Source organism: Scyliorhinus torazame, chromosome 4 (genome assembly GCF_047496885.1).
Source record: "Scyliorhinus torazame isolate Kashiwa2021f chromosome 4, sScyTor2.1, whole genome shotgun sequence".
Taxonomy (NCBI): Eukaryota; Metazoa; Chordata; class Chondrichthyes; order Carcharhiniformes; family Scyliorhinidae; genus Scyliorhinus; species Scyliorhinus torazame.
The window spans coordinates 256427771-256446362 of NC_092710.1; the positions used below are offsets into that span (position 1 = coordinate 256427771).

The window sequence follows — 18592 nt, forward strand, 5'->3', positions numbered from 1 at the left end:
TCGGACCAAGCTGGGGGTTGGCTATATTTGGGGTTGCACAAGAGCCGGGAGTGCAGGAGGCGAGAGAGGCCGATGTTTTGGCCTTTGCGTCCCTAGTAGCCCGGCGCAGGATATTGCTAATGTGGAAAGAAGCCAAGCCCCCGGGGGTGGAGACCTGGATAAATGACATGGCGGGGTTTATAAAGCTAGAGCGGATTAAGTTCGTCCTAAGGGGGTCGGCTCAAGGGTTCACCAGGCGGTGGCAACCGTTCGTCGAATACCTCGCAGAAAGATAGACGGAATGGGAAAAAGAAGGCAGCAGCAGCAGCCCAGGATCGGGGGGGGGGGGGGGGGGGGGGGAGGGGTGGGGGGGGGGGAGGAGGAACCAGAAGGACTCTCAGGGTTGTTAATATATACTGTATAGTATGTATAGGTCGTTGCTACAGATAATTATATATTGGACTGTTAAATTATATTTTTGGAGAGTGTTACTTGTGACAAGGCAGTTGCCAATTAGGGCTAGTTTTCATTTTTGTTATTTATTATTTATTCATTTTTTGTTTATAAAATAGGTCATTGTTATTTGTGTTGTTATAATATTGTGTAAAGGATGCACAATGTACTGTGTTGGTTGACCAAAAATTTTCAATAAAATATTTAATTAAAAAAAAGAAATGGTACAGCAGTTATCATGGGGGATTTTAATCTACATGTTGATTGGTTTAACCAGGTTGGTCAAGGCAGTCTTGAGGAGGAGTTTATAGAATGTATCCGCGATAGTTTCCTAGAACAGTTTGTAATGGAACCTACGAGGGAACAAACGGTCCTAGATCTGGTCCTGTGTAATGAGACAGGATTGATTCAGGATCTCATAATTAGGGATCCTCTCGGAAGGAGCGATCACAATATGGTGGAATTTAAAATACAGATGGAGGGTGAGAAGGTAAAATCAAGCACTAGTGTTTTGTGCTTAAACAAAGGAGATTACAACGGGATGAGAGAAGAACTAGCTAAGGTAGACTGGGAGCAAAGAGTTTATAGTGAAACAGTTGAGGAACAGTGGAGAACCTTCCAATTGATTTTTCACAGTGCTCAGCAAAGGTTTATACCAACAAAAAGGAAGGACGGTAAAAAGAGGGAAAATCGACCGTGGATATCTAAGGAAATAAGGGAGAGTATCAAATTGAAGGAAAAAACATGCAAAGTAGCAAAGATCAGTGGGAGACTAGAGGACTGGGAAATTTTTAGGGGGCAACAGAAAGCTACTAAAAAAGCTATAAAGAAGAGTAAGATAGATTATGAGAGTAAACTTGCTCAGAATATAAAAAGAGATGGTAAAAGTTTCTACAAATACATAAAACAAAAAAGAGTGGCTAAGGTAAATATTGGTCCTTTAGAGGATGAGAAGGGAGATTTAATAATGGGAGATGAGGAAATGGCTGAGGAACCGAACAGGTTTTTTGGGTCGGTCTTCACAGTGGAAGACACAAATAACATGCCAGTGACTGATGGAAATGAGGCTATGACAGGTGAGGACCTTGAGAGGATTGTTATCAACAAGGAGGTAGTGATGGGCAAGCTAATGGGGCTAAAGGTAGACAAGTCTCCAGGACCTGATGGAATGCATCCCAGAGTGCTAAAAGAGATGGCTAGGGAAATTGCAAATGCACTAGTGATAATTTACCAAAATTCACTAGACTCTGGGGTGGTCCCGGCGGATTGGAAATTAGCAAACGTGACACCACTGTTTAAAAAAGGAGGTAGGCAGAAAGCGGGTTATTATAGGCCAGTGAGCTTAACTTCGATAGTAGGGAAGATGCTAGAATCTATCATCAAGGAAGAAATAGCGAGGCATCTGGATGGAAATTGTCCCATTGGGCAGACGCAGCATGGGTTCATAAAGGGCAGGTCGTGCCTAACTAATTTAGTGAAATTTTTTGAGGACATTAACAGTGCGGTAGATAACGGGGAGCCAATGGATGTGGTATATCTGGATTTCCAGAAAGCCTTTGACAAGGTGCCACACAAAAGATGCATGGCATTAAGGGGAATGTAGTAGCATGGATAGAGGATTGGTTAATTAATAGAAAGCAAAGAGTGGGGATTAATGGGTGTTTCTCTGGTTGGCACTCAGTAGCTAGTGGTGTCCCTCAGGGATCAGTGTTGGGCCCACAACTGTTCACAATTTACATAGATGATTTGGAGTTGGGGACCAAGGGCAATGTGTCCAAGTTTGCAGACGACACTAAGATAAGTGGTAAAGCAAAAAGTGCAGAGGATACTGGAAGTCTGCAGAGGGATTTGGATAGGCTAAGTGAATGGGCTAGGGTCTGGCAGATGGAATACAATGTTGACAAATGTGAGGTTATCCATTTTGGTAGGAATAACAGCAAAAGGGATTATTATTTAAATGATAAAATATTAAAACATGCTCCTGTGCAGAGAGACCTGGGTGTGCCAGTGCATGAGTCACAAAAAGTTGGTTTACAGGTGCAACAGGTGATTAAGAAGGCAAATGGAATTTTGTCCTTCATTGCTAGAGGGATGGAGTTTAAGACTCGGGAGGTTCTGCTGCAATTGTATAAGGTGTTAGTGAGGCCACACCTGGAGTATTGTGTTCAGTTTTGGTCTCCTTACTTGAGAAAGGACGTACTGGCACTGGAGGTTGTGCAGAGGAGATTCACTAGGTTAATCCCATAGCTGAAGGGGTTGGATTACGAGGAGAGGTTGAGTAGACTGGGACTGTACTCGTTGGTATTTAGAAGGATGAGGGGGGATCTTATAGAAACATATAAGATTATGAAGGGAATAGATAGGATAGATGCGGGCAGGTTGTTTCCACTGGCGGGTGAAAGCAGAGCTAGGGGGCATAGCCTCAAAATAAGGGGAAGTAGATTTAAGACTGAGTTTAGGAGGAACTTCTTCACCCAAAGGGTTGTGAATCTATGGAATTCCTTGCCCAGTGAAGCAGTAGAGGCTCCTTCATTAAATGTTTTTTATTTTATTTTTCCTTTTCTGAGTTACCAAGCTAGGGCTCAGAGTGTGGGTCAGGGGCGAACCCCTAATCCAGCTCCTCGCCTGCTCCAAAAAACTACTACACTTGATCTTAGCCAAAAGGCCGAGAAGCGATCATTAAATGTTTTTAAGGTAAAGATAGATAGTTTTTTGAAGAATAAAGGGATTAAGGGTTATGGTGTTCGGGCCGGAAAGTGGAGCTGAGTCCACAAAAGATCAGCCATGATCTAATTGAATGGTGGAGCAGGCTCGAGGGGCCAGATGGCCTACTCCTGCTCCTAGTTCTTATGTTCTTATGTTCTTCTACCTCTTCATTCACCTGAGGAAGGAGCAGCGCTCCGAAAGCTAGTGACATCGAAACAACCCTGTTGGACTTTAACCTGGTGTTGTAAAACTTCTTACTGTATTCACATTGTTCTGAACATCTAGTTCGTGCTAACATTTAAGAAACATTTTTTATTTCTAGGAAGATTGTTGATATAAAGGAAAGATAATTAAAATGCTGATTTTAATGATTGCCAGAACACAGAGAAATGACAGTTCAAAAGGTTACCCATGTTTGTTTTGTAGAGTATTTCAGAATACAAGATAGAACTCTAAAACAGCGGGTGGGCGTACTTAGCAAGATAAATTATAAATTAGGGATAATTAGCTTAAAGGTTGATTTTCGGATAGCCGATAGCAGGCTATTTCGTATTGAAAATGAGTAGAGTTTAGGAAGGTGCTCTGCTCTCAATTTATCTGGGTGTTAGCTGGGTGAGGTCTTTAGTTGCAGTTTGGACTTCCTGTGGTTTGTAGCTCACTGAGAGAAGTTAGCTAAAATAAATGCCATTTAGAAATATCTGCACTAAGCAGAGGAAAGCACTAACTTAATTGTGTGATAGGCAGAATGTTTTTTTGGCTTGAAGGTAGTGGCAAATAGCATTTGAAATGAAATGAAATGAAATGAAAATCGCTTATTGTCACAAGTAGGCTTCAAATGAAGTTACTGTGAAAAGCCCTTAGTCGCCACATTCCGGCGCCTGTTCGGGGAGGCTGTTACGGGAATCGAACCGTGCTGTTGGCCTGCCTTGGTCTGCTTTCAAAGCCAGTGATTTAGCGTTGCTACTTCCCGTACCAGCCTCCCCGAACTGGCGCCGGACTGTGGCGACTAGGGGCTTTGCACAGTAACTTCATTTGAAACCTACTTGTGACAATAAGCGATTTTCATTTCATTACTGCCCAGTAACAAAGTGAAACAGCTAGCTTCACCTGTTGCTGAATTTTGACATACCTTATCTTTCCAGGCTAGTTTGAGGTAGACTGGGTAATTTTCAGGGTCAAAAGTGACATGAATGAGTCTGTGCAATATACAGCACAATATCTCTTTGTAATGCTACATTTCCATTTACACTGTTTACCATACTGCCTGTCATTGTGTCATCAGCAAATCTGGCTTGGCTTTCTATTTCATCAACTAAGTCATTGTAAAATACAGTGAATAGTTGAGCCCCCAGCTCGGTTTCTTGAGATACCACAAATCTCAAGCGAAGTGCTGTCTGTGTACGGCGGTGATGACAAGGGGGAGCCTGTCTTTGTTTATGAGGAAAGTGTTTGGGGTGGAATAGAGGGGAGTCTATAGTCTAATGGTCTCATTCAGGACAAAACATCGAGTTTCCACTGGAGGCCGCCAATGTGGGTGACTGAACCCTGTCGTTCATCTTCACGATCCCGGCACTGATATCGTAAACAACTAATAAACTTGCGTAAAACACTTAACTTGCATCCAATGTTGAGACTCGGGGGAGAAGGGGGCGGTATTTCAAAAGTATGACATTTTTAAGCTTTGTAAAGTGAGGATTTGTCACTGTCCAACACAGCTTACTCCCCTCCCCCCCCCCCCCCAGACTTAACGAGGTCCAAATCTGATCCAATCGCAATCAGGTGGGCTGGACCACGGTGTGAAAGGGGGAGTTGTTATTGACCACCCGCACCGCTGCCGTGTTGTAAGGTGCGCGGCGGTCGGTGTGTCATTGGGAGGAAGGCTCGGTTAGTTTACTGGACTGAGAGCCCCGCCCCCCTTTCCAACAGCCAGCTCGCTCGCGCGGACAAGATGGCGGACGGCGGTTGGTGACTGCCCTGTTCGCGCGCCGCTGTCGCCGCCGCCGTTGCTGGAAGTTTCCAGGGGGGTGGAGGAGGACGGACACGATGCATTTCTCCATCCCGGAGACTGAGGTACTCAACACCGACAACGGATCCACATATGTGGTGAGTTGAACCGGTGCGGCTGCCGTCGCCGCCAGTTTCTTGCACCTGAGAGTAAATGGCTGGGGGCTATAATGGGGCGGGGGAGGTTCCTCTACCGGCACGGGATCCTTCCTCTCACCGGAGGCTCCCGGTTAGTGGGGGCGGCGGTGGTTGATTTTAGTAGTTGCGTAATAGTTCTCCCCCCCCCCCCCCCCCCCCTCCCTCCCTCCCTCCTCCTCCTCTCCCCGACGTGTCGGGCAAGCGTTAATTTAATGAGATTTTTTATTACTCGGACGCAGTCTCCCATTGAACTATTTCCTAATTGCCTCACTGAGCTTACACTTGCCGACACGTTGGAAGATTTTGGGGAGGTGGGGTTGCTGGTGGCGGTGAAGAGAGGGCAAAACTATTGCAAACAACAGCGGTTAACTCTCCCAACTCCCTCCCCTTGGCCAAGAGTTTTTGCAGCTGAAATGTACGCTCGGCTGTGAGTACCGCGGAAGTTGAAAGCTTCGTAGAAATTCCAAGTTGTTCATGCTGTCAAATTCATGGATGAGGCAGTCTTATTGAAGCTAGACACGTTGAGTTGTTTACTGAACCCCGAAGGGAGCATTTGTAAGAAAGCTCGAGACCCTCTGTGTCCGAGTGGTGACTGATGAGGTTAGTTAAAGAGACGATATCCTTTGACGTATTCGGGATATGGAGTGGACAATAAGAGTAATTGGCGCACAGCTTCGGATTAATCTATAATGGCTACAAACTAGCAGTTGAGGATAGATGTCTGGAATGCTTTAAGCCAAAAATCAGGAGCTAAAACTCTTGTGGTAAAACATGTCGTTGAATGTGTGATCGTGAGCACGTAGGCTTCTAAGGAAACGTAACCCAAATACCTTGAAGTTACGCTTAAAACCAAGCTGATCTGTCTCCTCTCCATACTCTTTCATCTGATCCAATTTAACCTTGCATACTCGTGTGGTAGCTAGATCAATGCGTGAAAGCGTAACAGTATACTTGTGAATGTAAAGTGGCTTCAATTGGACTGTATAAAAGCAAATCAGTTTGTAGTGAATTTGCTACTCTCCAATTAACTGTTAAAATAAATAACTTGCGTTTATATAGTGCTTTTCATAACCTCTGGGTATTCCAAAGCACTTAATGAAGTCAAGTTTGTCAAGTTTTGTCACATGCCCACAATTCCACCAACAGTTAATGAGAATAGCTAGCTAATCCGTTTTGATGATTGTAATCTTTATTATCTCTGGGGAAGAGTCATATGGATGGACTCGTTGAATCTTCTCTCCAATGCTGCCATATGGATTTTTCCAGAGTCTCCTGTTTTTTGATGATTTTGTTTGAGGGGTCCATATTGGCTATATTTACTCCCATTTTAAAACAAATGGACTTATTAGCGAGGGGCAGCATGGTTTTTGAAGGGGAGGTTGTGGCTCACTAACTCGATGGAGTTTTTTTTGAGGAAGTGACAAAATGATTGAGGAAGGGCAGTGAATGAAAATGAAATGAATGTTGTCTAGATGGCCTTCGAGGAGGTCCCTCATGGTATCCTGGTACAAAAGGTGAAGTCACACTGGATCAGATGTGAGCTGGCAAGATGGATAGAGAACTGGCTCAGTCATAGAAGACAGAGGGTAGCAGTGGAAGGGTGCTTTTCTGAATGGAGGGTTGTGGCCCACAGGGATCAGTGCTGGGTCTTTTGCTGTTTGTAGTACAAAAATGATTTGGAGGTAAATGTAACTGGTCTGTTTAGTAAGTTTGCAGATGGCACAAAGGTTAATGGAGTTGCAAATGGCGATGAGGATTCAGCAGGATATAGATCAGTTGGAGACTTGGGTGGAGAAATGGTCGATGGAGTTTAATGTGGACAAATGTGAGTTACTGCATTTTGGAAGGTCTAATACAGGAAACAGGAGTTTTGATAAGCAGAGTGATCTGGGCGTACGGGTCCACAGATCGCACAAAGTGGAAATGCAGATGGAGAAGATAGTCAAGAAGAGATGTGACATGCTTGCCTTCAGCGAATGGGACATTGAGTATAAAAATTGGCAAGTAATGCTGCAGCTGCACAGAACTTGGCATATTGTGTACACTATCAGAGGATGTGGAGGCTTTGGAGAGAGTAAAGAAGAGGTTTACCAGGATGTTGCATGTTCTGGAGGGTATTAGCATGGTCTGGTGAGGTTGGATAAACTTGGATTGTTTTCACTGGAAAAATGGAGGTTAAGGGGCGATCGATAGAACTTTACAAGATATGAGTGGCATGGACAGAGTGGATAGTCAGAAGCTTTTTCCCATGGTTGAAAAGTCCTTTAATAGGAGACATAGGTTTGAGGTATGAGGGGCAAAGTTTAGAGGAGATATGTGAGGCAAGTTTTTTTTTAACACCGGTGAGTGCCTGGAACTTGCTGCCGGGGGACGTGGTGGAAACAGATAAGATAGCAACGTTTAAGATGCATCTTGACAAATACATGAATAGAGGGACATGGACACCGTAAGTGCAGAAAGTTTTAGTTTAGACCGGCATCATGTTTGGTGCAGGCTTGGAGGGCCGAAGGGCCTGATCCTGTGCTAACTGTTCTTTGTTCATTGGGAGGATTCCCTCACTGTTTGAATAATGCTGTGGGATGTTTTACTCCCACCTGAGGCGGTGAATTGTGATTGAATGTCTCATCTGAAAGATGCACCTCTGAGTTCAAAGATTATATTTTGAAGGTGCTTGGCAGTGTAGAAAGTGGAGCTGTTTTCCCTGGCTGGGAAATCTAAAACATGGGCACGCAATCAGTCAATCATTGAGGACTAAGATGTGAGAAGTCGTCATTCAGCGAGTTGTGAACCTTTGAAATTGTCTATCCCAGAGGATTGTGGATTCCCCATCACTATGTTCCAGCACACTTAACCAGTTTCCCTTGTACACATGGTTTACTTTGGGTGAACCAGTTTACAAGGGATACACGTTGTATCCCTTGTAAACTTGTTCACCCAAAACCTTGGTGCCCATGTCCTTAACATGTCCTGTTCAGCTCCTATCCCTGTGTTTCCTGACCTAGACGAGCAATCTTAATTTTAAAATTATCCTCCCTGTTTTCAAATCTCTTCATAGCTCTTCCTAACTCAATCCCACAACCCTCAGATATGTACACTCGTCTAACTCTGGCCTCCTGAGTACCCTGATTTTAATTCTGCCATCGAAGGCCATGCCTTCAGTTATCTAGGCTTTAAGCTATGGCATTCCCTCCCTACATCTCTCAATCTCTTTCTCTACCTTGTTTTCTTCCTTGACCTGAATCTTTAACCATGCTTTTCATTTGCTCTGTCACCTTATGTGATGGGGTGTTATTTTTTTATTTCTTCTGTGAAACACTTTGTTATAGTAACGGTGTTACAAAAGTATATTCTTGGCTGAGACTTTTCGGGTCTCAAGGATCAATGTGTCTCAAGGATCAATGTGTATGTGGAACACATGGCAAGGTAAGAGTTAAGCCAGTAAATCAGCCGTGATTAAATTGAATGGCAGAGCAGGCTGCGGGACTGAATGGTCTGCTGTCCTAGTCTTTATGTTCTCATGCATTGCGGTGTTAATCTGGAATATTTTCTCAAATCCTTGGAGTGGGACACGAACAAGTGAGGATTCAATCAATGAGCCAACGCATGTACCATATTCTAGTGGTGCCCGGGATCTGTTGTGAATTATTATTTCTGGCTTTAGTAGCTGGTTGAAGTCATACTTTTGCATTTTTGTCTTATTACTCTGCAACAGTTCAGAAAATATTTATGGTTGGAAATATGGCAGTGATCTCAAGAACAATCATAGCGACAGCTGTCCTATACTTGCTACTTTTGAATGCAAATCTTATTTAATTGCATAGTACTTTTTGGATTGACCTCATTCACAAACACAGAACAAACATTTCCTAAAGCAGTTGGAAGTCGACTTCCCTAATGGCTTGTCTTTTGTCTAAACTTCAGCAAGGTAGCCATTTTGAATTTGAAGTGGGGCTTTGTTTCTTCTCGGAATGTTGACTGCTGACTGCCCCATTTATTACTCATTCACATGTGTCCAGAAATATTCAGAGTCTGCTGGCTGGTGATGAGCAGTGCTTGCAGGCTAAACTGGCTAGAGGTGGCAGCTTTCCCTTTTTTAAGGCTATTGGTAAATTCTTGCTTTCTAGCTTCCAAGGTAACTTTCCCAATTGAATTCCACAAATGCTTGGGTAGGATTTGACTGTTTATCTCTGGTTGCTAGTACAATAAAGCTACTCCTCCCAATTTACCAGCAGGATAGTAAATTGGACTATGAAATTTTGTGTTTGATGTATTTCTGATTTTAATTATTTGAGAATGATGTGTGCTTGCACTCCTCAGCTTGCTGGTATGCAAAGGCACCAAAGGTTAGAACTACTCTTTAAGAAAAATAATCAGTAGCTTGTGTGTAATACGTTTGCTTGGTAATGTTTAAAGTTACCATCGTATTCACAAATGATGTGCACATGTTCCGCCTGATGGCTTTTTGGACTCTTAGTGTTGCAGCAGTGCAATTTTGGCCCAGCTAGATTTGTTTTCCATTTACAATAAAAGCAAGTTACTGCAGATGCTGGAATCTGAAACAAAAACAGAAAATGTTGGACAATCTCAGCAGGTCTGACAGCATTTGTGGAGAGAGAAGTACATTAGCTTTGTTATATCTCCACAGATGCTGTAAAACCTGCTGAGATTGTCCAGCATTTTCTGTTTTTGTTTGTTTTCTCCATTGTTGGCTCTGGGTTGTTTAGATGCATTGACTGTGAAATCTCTCCGTATGTGGAGGAGGAGTGCTAGATAAAAACAAAGTAATTTGAAAACTTAGTATTGAGTCAAAAAGTTGGTAAGACCGTAAGAATGCAAGTTTATTTTCATAGTCATAGGATCGAAGGTCACCACAGCAACAAAGGCCATTTTACTGGCTATCTATAAAGCAGTCAGTCCCATTTCCCCCTTTCTATCCCCATATCCCAGCAAGTCAGCATAGGAGGGGCCTCAGCCTATCAAGCCCATGCCAGCTAATCTAGCGAACCACATTCTATCCCTTTAACCCTGCAAGTTTATTCCTTTACTGTTTGTTGCATTTCCCTTTTGAAATCATGAATTCCTCAGTGCTGGCACTGTTCTTCCTCACAAGGCTGGTTTTGTCAGCAAAGTTTGAAATGTCACTACCCTAAGATGACCAAGAGCATCTTAAAAGGCAATTGCATTTCATTTAAATAGTTGAAAGGGGGAATCATTTTTACAAAAAAAATGGGTGCTTTTGTTTGTAATTTTAAAATATTGAAATGTTGACAGAAAGCAAAAGTCTTTGATTATTAAGGAGCATGGAACTCTGTTTATAGCGGTGCCTGTTTCTCGACCAGATATTTCGATGCTTTAACAAATTGTTGTAACTAGGTTAATTTATCTAAAGCCGTGATGTTACTTAAAGATTCAAACTGGTGTAACCATAGTAACCTGATATTTAACATTTCCTGCTTTTATCCATCCAGTATTTGACTTAGTGTGGAAAATCCTCGTAAGATGAACAGATTTAGTGATGCAATAAAACAGGAATCTTTGGCAATGCAGTTCCTTTGCAAAAATATAGAATTTAAAATCTTTTGTCAGTAAGGAGAAATTATGAAAGCAATTTTAAATGGTAATGGTGAGGAAAAAGTATATTTAATGGCAATTCTGGTCTATCAATTTAATATCTCCAATCTCAAATGCAAGCCAAATTTTTGTAAGAGCACTGGCTGAACTCTATTCTTGGACTCAGTACCACAGTAATCTGATGGAGAAATTAGGCACTAAATTTGACTTGCAGATTAGACAGAATCACAACTCGCCTACAGTACTATGGATCTGCATTGTAAGGTCTAAGCATAGAAGTGGTACAATGCACATGAAGATTCATGTCAATGCTGCAGTTTGTACTTCCTCAGGCCAACAGAAGATATATAAATAACAGATGTAGGCAATGTGGGTGGGCTGAGTACCACAGGACTGGGCATACATGCTAGTAATTTGGCTTCTACTAAGATGTCGAATTCCCAAATGAATGGGGATGAAATTATGCTTTGAATTTTACTGATTGAAACAACACAACAACTTTTGACCAAATTAATTTTGAGTGCATTGAAAAAAATAGAGCTGGAATGTAGACACAGCATCAGCTTATCCATTTAACAGTTTTACAAAATTTATAAGTTGAAACATAAATGCAGCATGCAAACATATTTGATCCAGACAAGTGAGATGTTAAATATACTTTTCAGATATTGGCTTACCCATTTGTGTCGTGTTATGTTTAAAATTGGCTGTTTGGTGCCAATGTACTTTAAAAATGGCAGTTTGGAGCCAATGCACTTTAATAGTACAACTTGAAAGTTAAAAAAGTTGCAATTCCAATTAAGATCCGGGACCAGTTTGAATATTTCCCAGCAGGATTGAGATAGGTATGTCAGCACAGATCATTAATTGTGAAACCTCTGGATCTGTATGGCCTATAAGTGATGTGTTTAACTGTTGAACCATTTGGGCCATAATTAAATCATTCTACTTGTCCAATTTGCATTTGAGCAATCTTTTGATGTCATTGGCAGAGAACATAGTGTAAATATACAGTTGTTTTTTTAAACCTGCTGGTACCTTCATGGATTTTGTAATCCAAAGTTTAAAAATTCATTGCAATTTTGAGGTCCACTATTCTTGTAGTAAGTCACAACTGTTTTGACTGCTTGACTCTTTCTTCTGATAGTGAGCAATAAATAAACTAAACTCTGATGCAGATTTAGCTTCTGGAATATTTTTAGCTCTTCTGATCTGTTCTGCTCCTCTGTATCCTTTCCTTTAACAGCTTGGCCTTGTGTGCCATCCTGTTGCTTTTCCTGTTGTTTGCACTTGGCGCTCAGTCTCTTACATTCCCTGGGCCTGAAAGTTGCTTAATTGGTTTTACACATTAATCAGGAAGCAGCTTTTTTATAATCCTTGAGGCCCAGGGAGTTTGGAACATTTAGAATCATAGAATAGTACATTATTTGTCCGGTTGGTGTCTCGTGCTTGTTCCAGATCTTTGACAAAGCTGTTCAATCAATTTTGCCGTATAGCCCTATCAATATTGCCTATCAAGTATTTATCTAATTTTCTTAAGTTCTGATTGAATTGTCTTTCACCGCCCTTTCAGGCAGTGCATTCCAGACCATTATCACGCTGCATATTTTGCAAAAAAAGTTCTCTTCTCTCTGGTTTGAAAATGACTGTAAATCTGTGTTATTATATTATTGACCCTTATGGAACTAGAAGCCAATTCTCCTTATTTATTCTATGGGAATCCTTCATGATTTTGTGCATCACCTATTAAACCTCCTGTAACCACCATTGCTGTGCGAAAAACAACTTCAGCTTCTCCAGTTTGTTCACCTTGAAGTCTGCATCCTGAATACCATTCTAGTAAATCCAGTCTCCATCTCTCTATGGGTTTGTCAACCCTCCTAACGTGCAATGCCCAGAATTGAACACTGTTGGGTCTTAACAAGTGAGATATAACAGTTTAGCTTTTGTGCTCTTTGGCTGTGTCAGTAAAGCCAATGATTCCTTATATTTTAACAGCCTTCACAATTTATTTAGCAACTTCCAAGATACGCCTACACAAGGTTTGTGTAAATATGCCCTTAAGTCATGAAAACAGAAGACGCTACTTCAGGACTGAATTGAAAGAACTCACCCATGGGCTGCTTTTGGATACAATTGGATTAAACCAATTTAAGTACCCAACTCCAATTGGGGTGTGTGTGTGTGGCAATTTAAGGAAACAATTGGTGGAGGAATGAAACTTCTAATTGATTGGAAATTATATAGTCTTTTTTTTTTCAAACTTCTGATTTCTAGACTAAATATTTGTAATGCTGTTTGATTCTACATTTTCGGTTCTTCAGTAAATTTCTTATTGAGGTGAAAGTGCCTTTTTCCATATAGATTGAGTAATTTGGCATTTGTTTTTAAATTCTTTTTTCCCATGTGAAAATGTAATTAACTTCGACTTCCGGTGGCAGCCACGAGCTGAGCGACCACACATAAGGTGGCTTTCGTATGAAATCCTCGAATGTGACCTTTTAGCGCCATCAAAGAGGCAACAAAAATATCTGACCACCCCCATCCTAACATCCGCAAACCGCATTGACGAGAAATGGGGAAAAAATGGAAAAAGGCCATCTGCCCAGCAGAAAAGCCAGCAAGGAAGAGGGGAGGGAAACATAGAACATACAGTGCAGAAGGAGGCCATTCGGCCCATCGAGTCTGCACTGACCCACTTAAGCCCTCACTTCCACCCCATCCCAATAGCCCCTCCTACCCTTTTTGGTCACTAAGGGCAATTTGTCATGGCCAATCCACCTAACCTGCATGTCTTTGGACTATGGGAGGAAACCGGAGCACCCGGAGGAAATCCACGCAGACACTGGAAGAATGTGCAGACTCCGCACAGACAGCGACCCAGCGGGGAATCGAACCTGGGACCCTGGCGCTGTGAAACCACAGTGCTATCCACTTGTGTTAACGTGCTGCCCTCTGCCTCAGAGCTGGCATTGGCACGGAACCAGGAAGGACTGACTCCACAGAATTCTCAGCGCTGATGGACAAACTTATGGGCTTCATCACTTCAGAGATCCAAAGACACCGTGAGGAACTGAAGAAAGAACTCCTGGCAGCCGTCTCATGAGGGTGGTTATGGCCAAAATGGAGCGGCGGCGAACTACCTTTCATCTCCTGGTATATCGCCGACACCTTGCCCTCTCCAACCCATATGCCCAAAATCACCCTATCTTGAATCCCCTGCGCCGGGAGTAGCGGAAATTCCCGCACCTGCCGCCTCCCAAACGCCCTCACTTGAATGTACCTGAAAGCGTTTCCCGGGGATAGCCCAAACTTCTCCAGCGCCCCTAAGCTCGCAAACGTCGCGTCAATGAACAGGTCCCCCATTCTTCTAATCCCTGCCCGATGCCAGCTCTGAAACCCCCCGTCCATCCTTCCTGGGACAAACTGATGGTTGTCTCTGATCGGGGACCACACTGAGGCTCCCGTTGCACCCTCTTAAAGAAGGCCTTAGTAATCACAATTGGGAGGCATTGGAATACAAAAAGAAATCTCGGGAGGACCACCATTTTAACCGACTGTACCCTACCCGCCAGCGAGAGTGGCAACATGTCCCACCTTTTAAAATTTTCCTCCATCTGTTCCACCAACCGCGTCAAATTAAGTTTGTGCAGTGCCCCCCCGCTCCTAGCTACCTGAATCCCCAAATATCGAAAGCTCCTTTCTGCCCTCCTCAACGGTAGGTCGTCTATCCCTCTTCCCTGGTCTCCCGGATGGATCACAAAGAGCTCACTCTTTCCCACATTGAGCTTATAGCCCGAGAAGTCTCCAAACTCCCGTAGGATCTGCATTACCTCAACCATCCGCTCCACTGGATCTGTCACATACAGCAACAGGTCGTCTGCGTACAGCGACACTCTATGTTCCTCTCCCCTCGAACCACCCCCTTCCATTTCCACAACTCCCTTAACGCCATGGCCAAAGGTTCAATTGCTAATGCAAAGCTGAGGGGACAGGGGGCACCCCTGCCTCGTCCCTCGATACAGCCGGAAATACTCGGACCTCCGCCGGTTCGTGACCACACTCGCCACCGGGGCTTTATACAGGAGCTTAACCCAACTAATAAACTCTTCCCCCGAACCCAAACTTCCTCAACACTTCCTAGAGATACCTACCCGATCAAAGGCCTTCTCCGCATCCATGGCTGTCACTATCTCTGCTTCTCCCTCCACCGATGGCATCATTATCACATTTAGGAGCCTTTGCACATTAGTATTTAACTGCCTACCCTTTACAAATCCTGTCTGGTCCTCGTGAATCACCCCCGGGACACAGTCCTCAATCCTCGTGGCCAACATTTTTGCCAGCAACTTGGCATCTACATTAAGGAGCGAGATCGGTCTATACGACCCACATTGCAGTGGATCCTTATCCCGCTTTAAGATCAAAGAGATCGTCGCCTCCGACATTGTCGGGGGCAGGGTCCCCCCTCCCTTCATTGAAGGTCCTTGCCAGCAACGGGGCTAACAGGCCTACATACTTCCTATGGAACCCATCCGGCCCCGGGGCCTTCCCTGCCTGCATGCTCCCCAGTCCTTTAACCAGCTCCTCCACCTCAATTGGCGCCCCAAACCAGCCACCTCCTGCTCCTCCACCCTTGAGAACCTTAATTGGTCCAAGAATCACCACATCCCCTCTTTTCCCCCTGGGAGCTGGGACCTATACAGTTTCTCGTAAAAGGCCTTAAAAGCCTTATTCACTTTCCCCGCACTCCGCACCGTAGTTCCCCTGCCATCTTTGACTCCGCCTATTTTCCTCACTGCCATCCTCTTACAGAGCTGATGTGCCAGCATCCGGCTCGCCTTCTCCCCATATTCATATATCGCCCCCTGTGCCTGCCTCCACTGTGCCTCTGCCTTCCCTGTGGTCAACAGGTCGAACTCCGTCTGGAGACTTCGTCTCTCCCTGAGTAGTCCCTCATCAGGAGCCTCTGCATATCTCCTGTCCACCCTTAAAATCTCCCCCACTAGCCTCTCCCTTTCCCTGCCCTCTGTCTTCACCATGAGCCCTGATGGAGATTAACTCTCCCCTGACCACTGCATTCAGCTACCACTCCCACCTGCACCTCCCCGTTGTCGTTGGCCTCCAGATACCTTTCAATGCACCCTCCTGCACACTTCCTCGACTGCCAGCAGTCCCACATCCAACCTCCACAACGGGCGTTGGTCCCTCTCCTCCCCCAGCTCTAACTCCACCCAATGCGGGGCATGGTCTGAAATGGCTATGGCCGAACACTCCGTTCCCTCCACTTTCGGGATCAATGCCCTGCCCAGAACAAAAAAATCTATCCGGGAGTAGGCCTTATGTACGTGGGAGAAAAAGGAAAATTCTCTGGCCAAAGGCCTGGCAAATCTCCACGGATCCACTCTCTCTCCTCTCTCCCCCCCCCCCCCCCCCAAAAATCTGGTCCATAACCCCCCAAGCACATTGACCGCCGCTGGCCTCTTCCCCGTCCTAGATCTGGAGTGATCTAATGCTGGGTCCAGCACAGTGTTAAAATCCCCACCCATTATCAAGCTCCCTATCTCCAGGTCTGGAATACGCCCCAACATCCGTTTCATGAATCCAGCATCGTCCTAGTTCGGGGCATATACATTCACCAGTACCACCTCCGTCCCCTGCAACCTACCACATCACATATCGGCCTCCCTGGTCCGCTACTATGTTCTTGGCCTCAAACGACACCCGCTTTCCCACCAGTATTGCCACCCCTCTATTCTTTGCATCCAGCCCCTAATGGAACACCTGTCCCACCCATCCCTTCCTTAACCTGACCTGGGCTGCCACCTTCAGATGTGTCTCTTGAAGCATGACCACGTCTGCCTTCAGTCCCTTTAGGTGCGCGAACACTCGGGCCCTCTTACCGGCCCATTTAGGCCCCTCACATTCCACGTGATCAGCCGGATTGGGGGGTTACCCCCCCCCCTGCCGACTAGCCATCTCCTATCTTAGGCCAGTCCCGTGCTCGCGCCTCCCGTACCCTCCAGTCCCCCAGGCGGGGAACCCCCGCCCCGACCACCTCTTCCATTTTCAGTTCCCCCTCGGACAGTGCAGCAGCAACCCTAGAATCCCCCCCCTCTTTACACCCCCCCCCCCCTGCTAGATCCACATCTAGCTCTTTTGCTCCCCCCATATTACTTCCGTGAGTCAGCTGACCTCTGACCCCGGCTTCCCCCGCCTTCCCGTTGATCTCCCCCATGTGGGAGTCTCTCCTCCTCGCCTTCCTCCATCCCCCCCCCTTTTTTTGGGTGGGAAAAAGCCTGCGGTTTCCTGAAGCAGCCCTGCCCCCCGTGGCGCAGCTCCTGTTGCGGCCATTATCCCAGTTCCCTCATCCCCGAGTCTCACCTCCCTCCAGCACCGACGCCCACATTCCCCATCATCTCGTCTACAGAAAAGAAAAAAAGGGAATTTTAACCAGAATTCTACCCACATCCCCATCCATCATCTCACCCATGGAGTATCCCACCCATGGAGTATTCTTTACACTTATTTCCAACCCCATATACAACCAACATCTCCCCCCACAACCACATCCCCTCAGTTCGAGTCCAGTTTTTCCGTCTGAATAAAGGTCCAAGCCTCTTCTGGCGTTTCAAAATAATGGTGTCGGTCCTGATAAGTGGCCCACAGTCGCGCAGGCTGCAGCATGCCGAACCTGACTTTTTTTATGCAGCACCGCCTTGGCCCGGTTGAAGCCAGCTCTCCTCCTTGCCACCTTCGTGCTCCAATCCTGGTATACTCGGATCACCGCGTTCTCCCATCTACCGCTCCGCACCTTCTTGGCCCATCTCAGCACACTTTCTTTGCCCACGAAGCGATGGAACCTTGCCACTATCGCCCTTGGCGGCTCATCAGCCTTGGGTCTCCTCGCCAGGACCCGGTGAGCCCCTTCCAGCTCCAGGGGGGTCGGAGGGGCCTCCGCTCCCATCAGCGCATGGAGCATCGTGCTCACATACGCCCCGGCATCAGCTCCCTCCACTCCTTCGGGAAGACCCAGAATCCGGAGGTGGTTCCTCCTCTACCTGTTCTCCAGGACCTCAATTCTCTCGGCCCACCTCCTGTGCACCACCTCGTGCGAAAGGCCCAGGATCTCGTCCTCGTTGTCATTCATTTTGTCTTTCACCTCACGAAGCTCCACCTTCTGGGTCTCCTTCAGCCCCTCGATCGCTAACAGCAATGGCGTCAGCACCTCTTTTTTCAGCTCCTCCACACAGCGCTTAAGGAACTCCTGCTGGTTTGGCCCCCATGCTGCTCGCTCTCCGCCATCCGCCATCTTGCTTTTTCCCCCTCGATTTTGCCGCTGCTCCAGAGCCCCTCTTTTCGCCGCTCCACCGCTGATCTAGGCCATATATCGTAAGGGGGGACCTTACTGCACCTTCCCACACGGGATCAATTCAAAATAAATTCCGTTGGGGCTCCTCTGGAGAACCCGAAAGTTCGTTGTCGCGGGAGCTGCCGAAACGTGCGGCTTAGCTCCGCATCGCCGCAACCGGAAGTCTGAACAGCTCAAGAATGAAGGTAGGCTAGATTGGACAGGGGTAGGCCCACAAGGTCAGTGTGGTTAACCCAATGTGGGCCCTCCCTCGTCCAAATAGTTACATGGAATGTGAGGAGTCTCAACGGGCCGGTGAAGTGATCAGTCCTCCCCAATCTCCAGAGTCTGAGGATGGATGTCGCCTTCCTGCAGGAAATGCACCTGAGA

General features: G+C 45.6%; 1 protein-coding gene and 1 pseudogene across 1 annotated transcript in view; one reads left to right on the forward strand and one right to left on the reverse strand.

Moving 5' to 3' along the window:
* Positions 1-2886: 2886 nt before the first annotated feature.
* LOC140415710 (U2 spliceosomal RNA) lies at positions 2887-3109 on the reverse strand (annotated as a pseudogene).
* Positions 3110-5002: 1893 nt separating this feature from the next.
* Positions 5003-18592, forward strand: part of snx17 (sorting nexin 17) — a 167933-nt gene continuing 154343 nt past the window's right edge. The window contains exon 1 of the mRNA XM_072500579.1: positions 5003-5241. Within this exon, the coding sequence (XP_072356680.1) occupies positions 5237-5241 (5 nt within the window). The 5' untranslated portion in view covers positions 5003-5236. The remainder of the gene's footprint in view (positions 5242-18592) is intronic.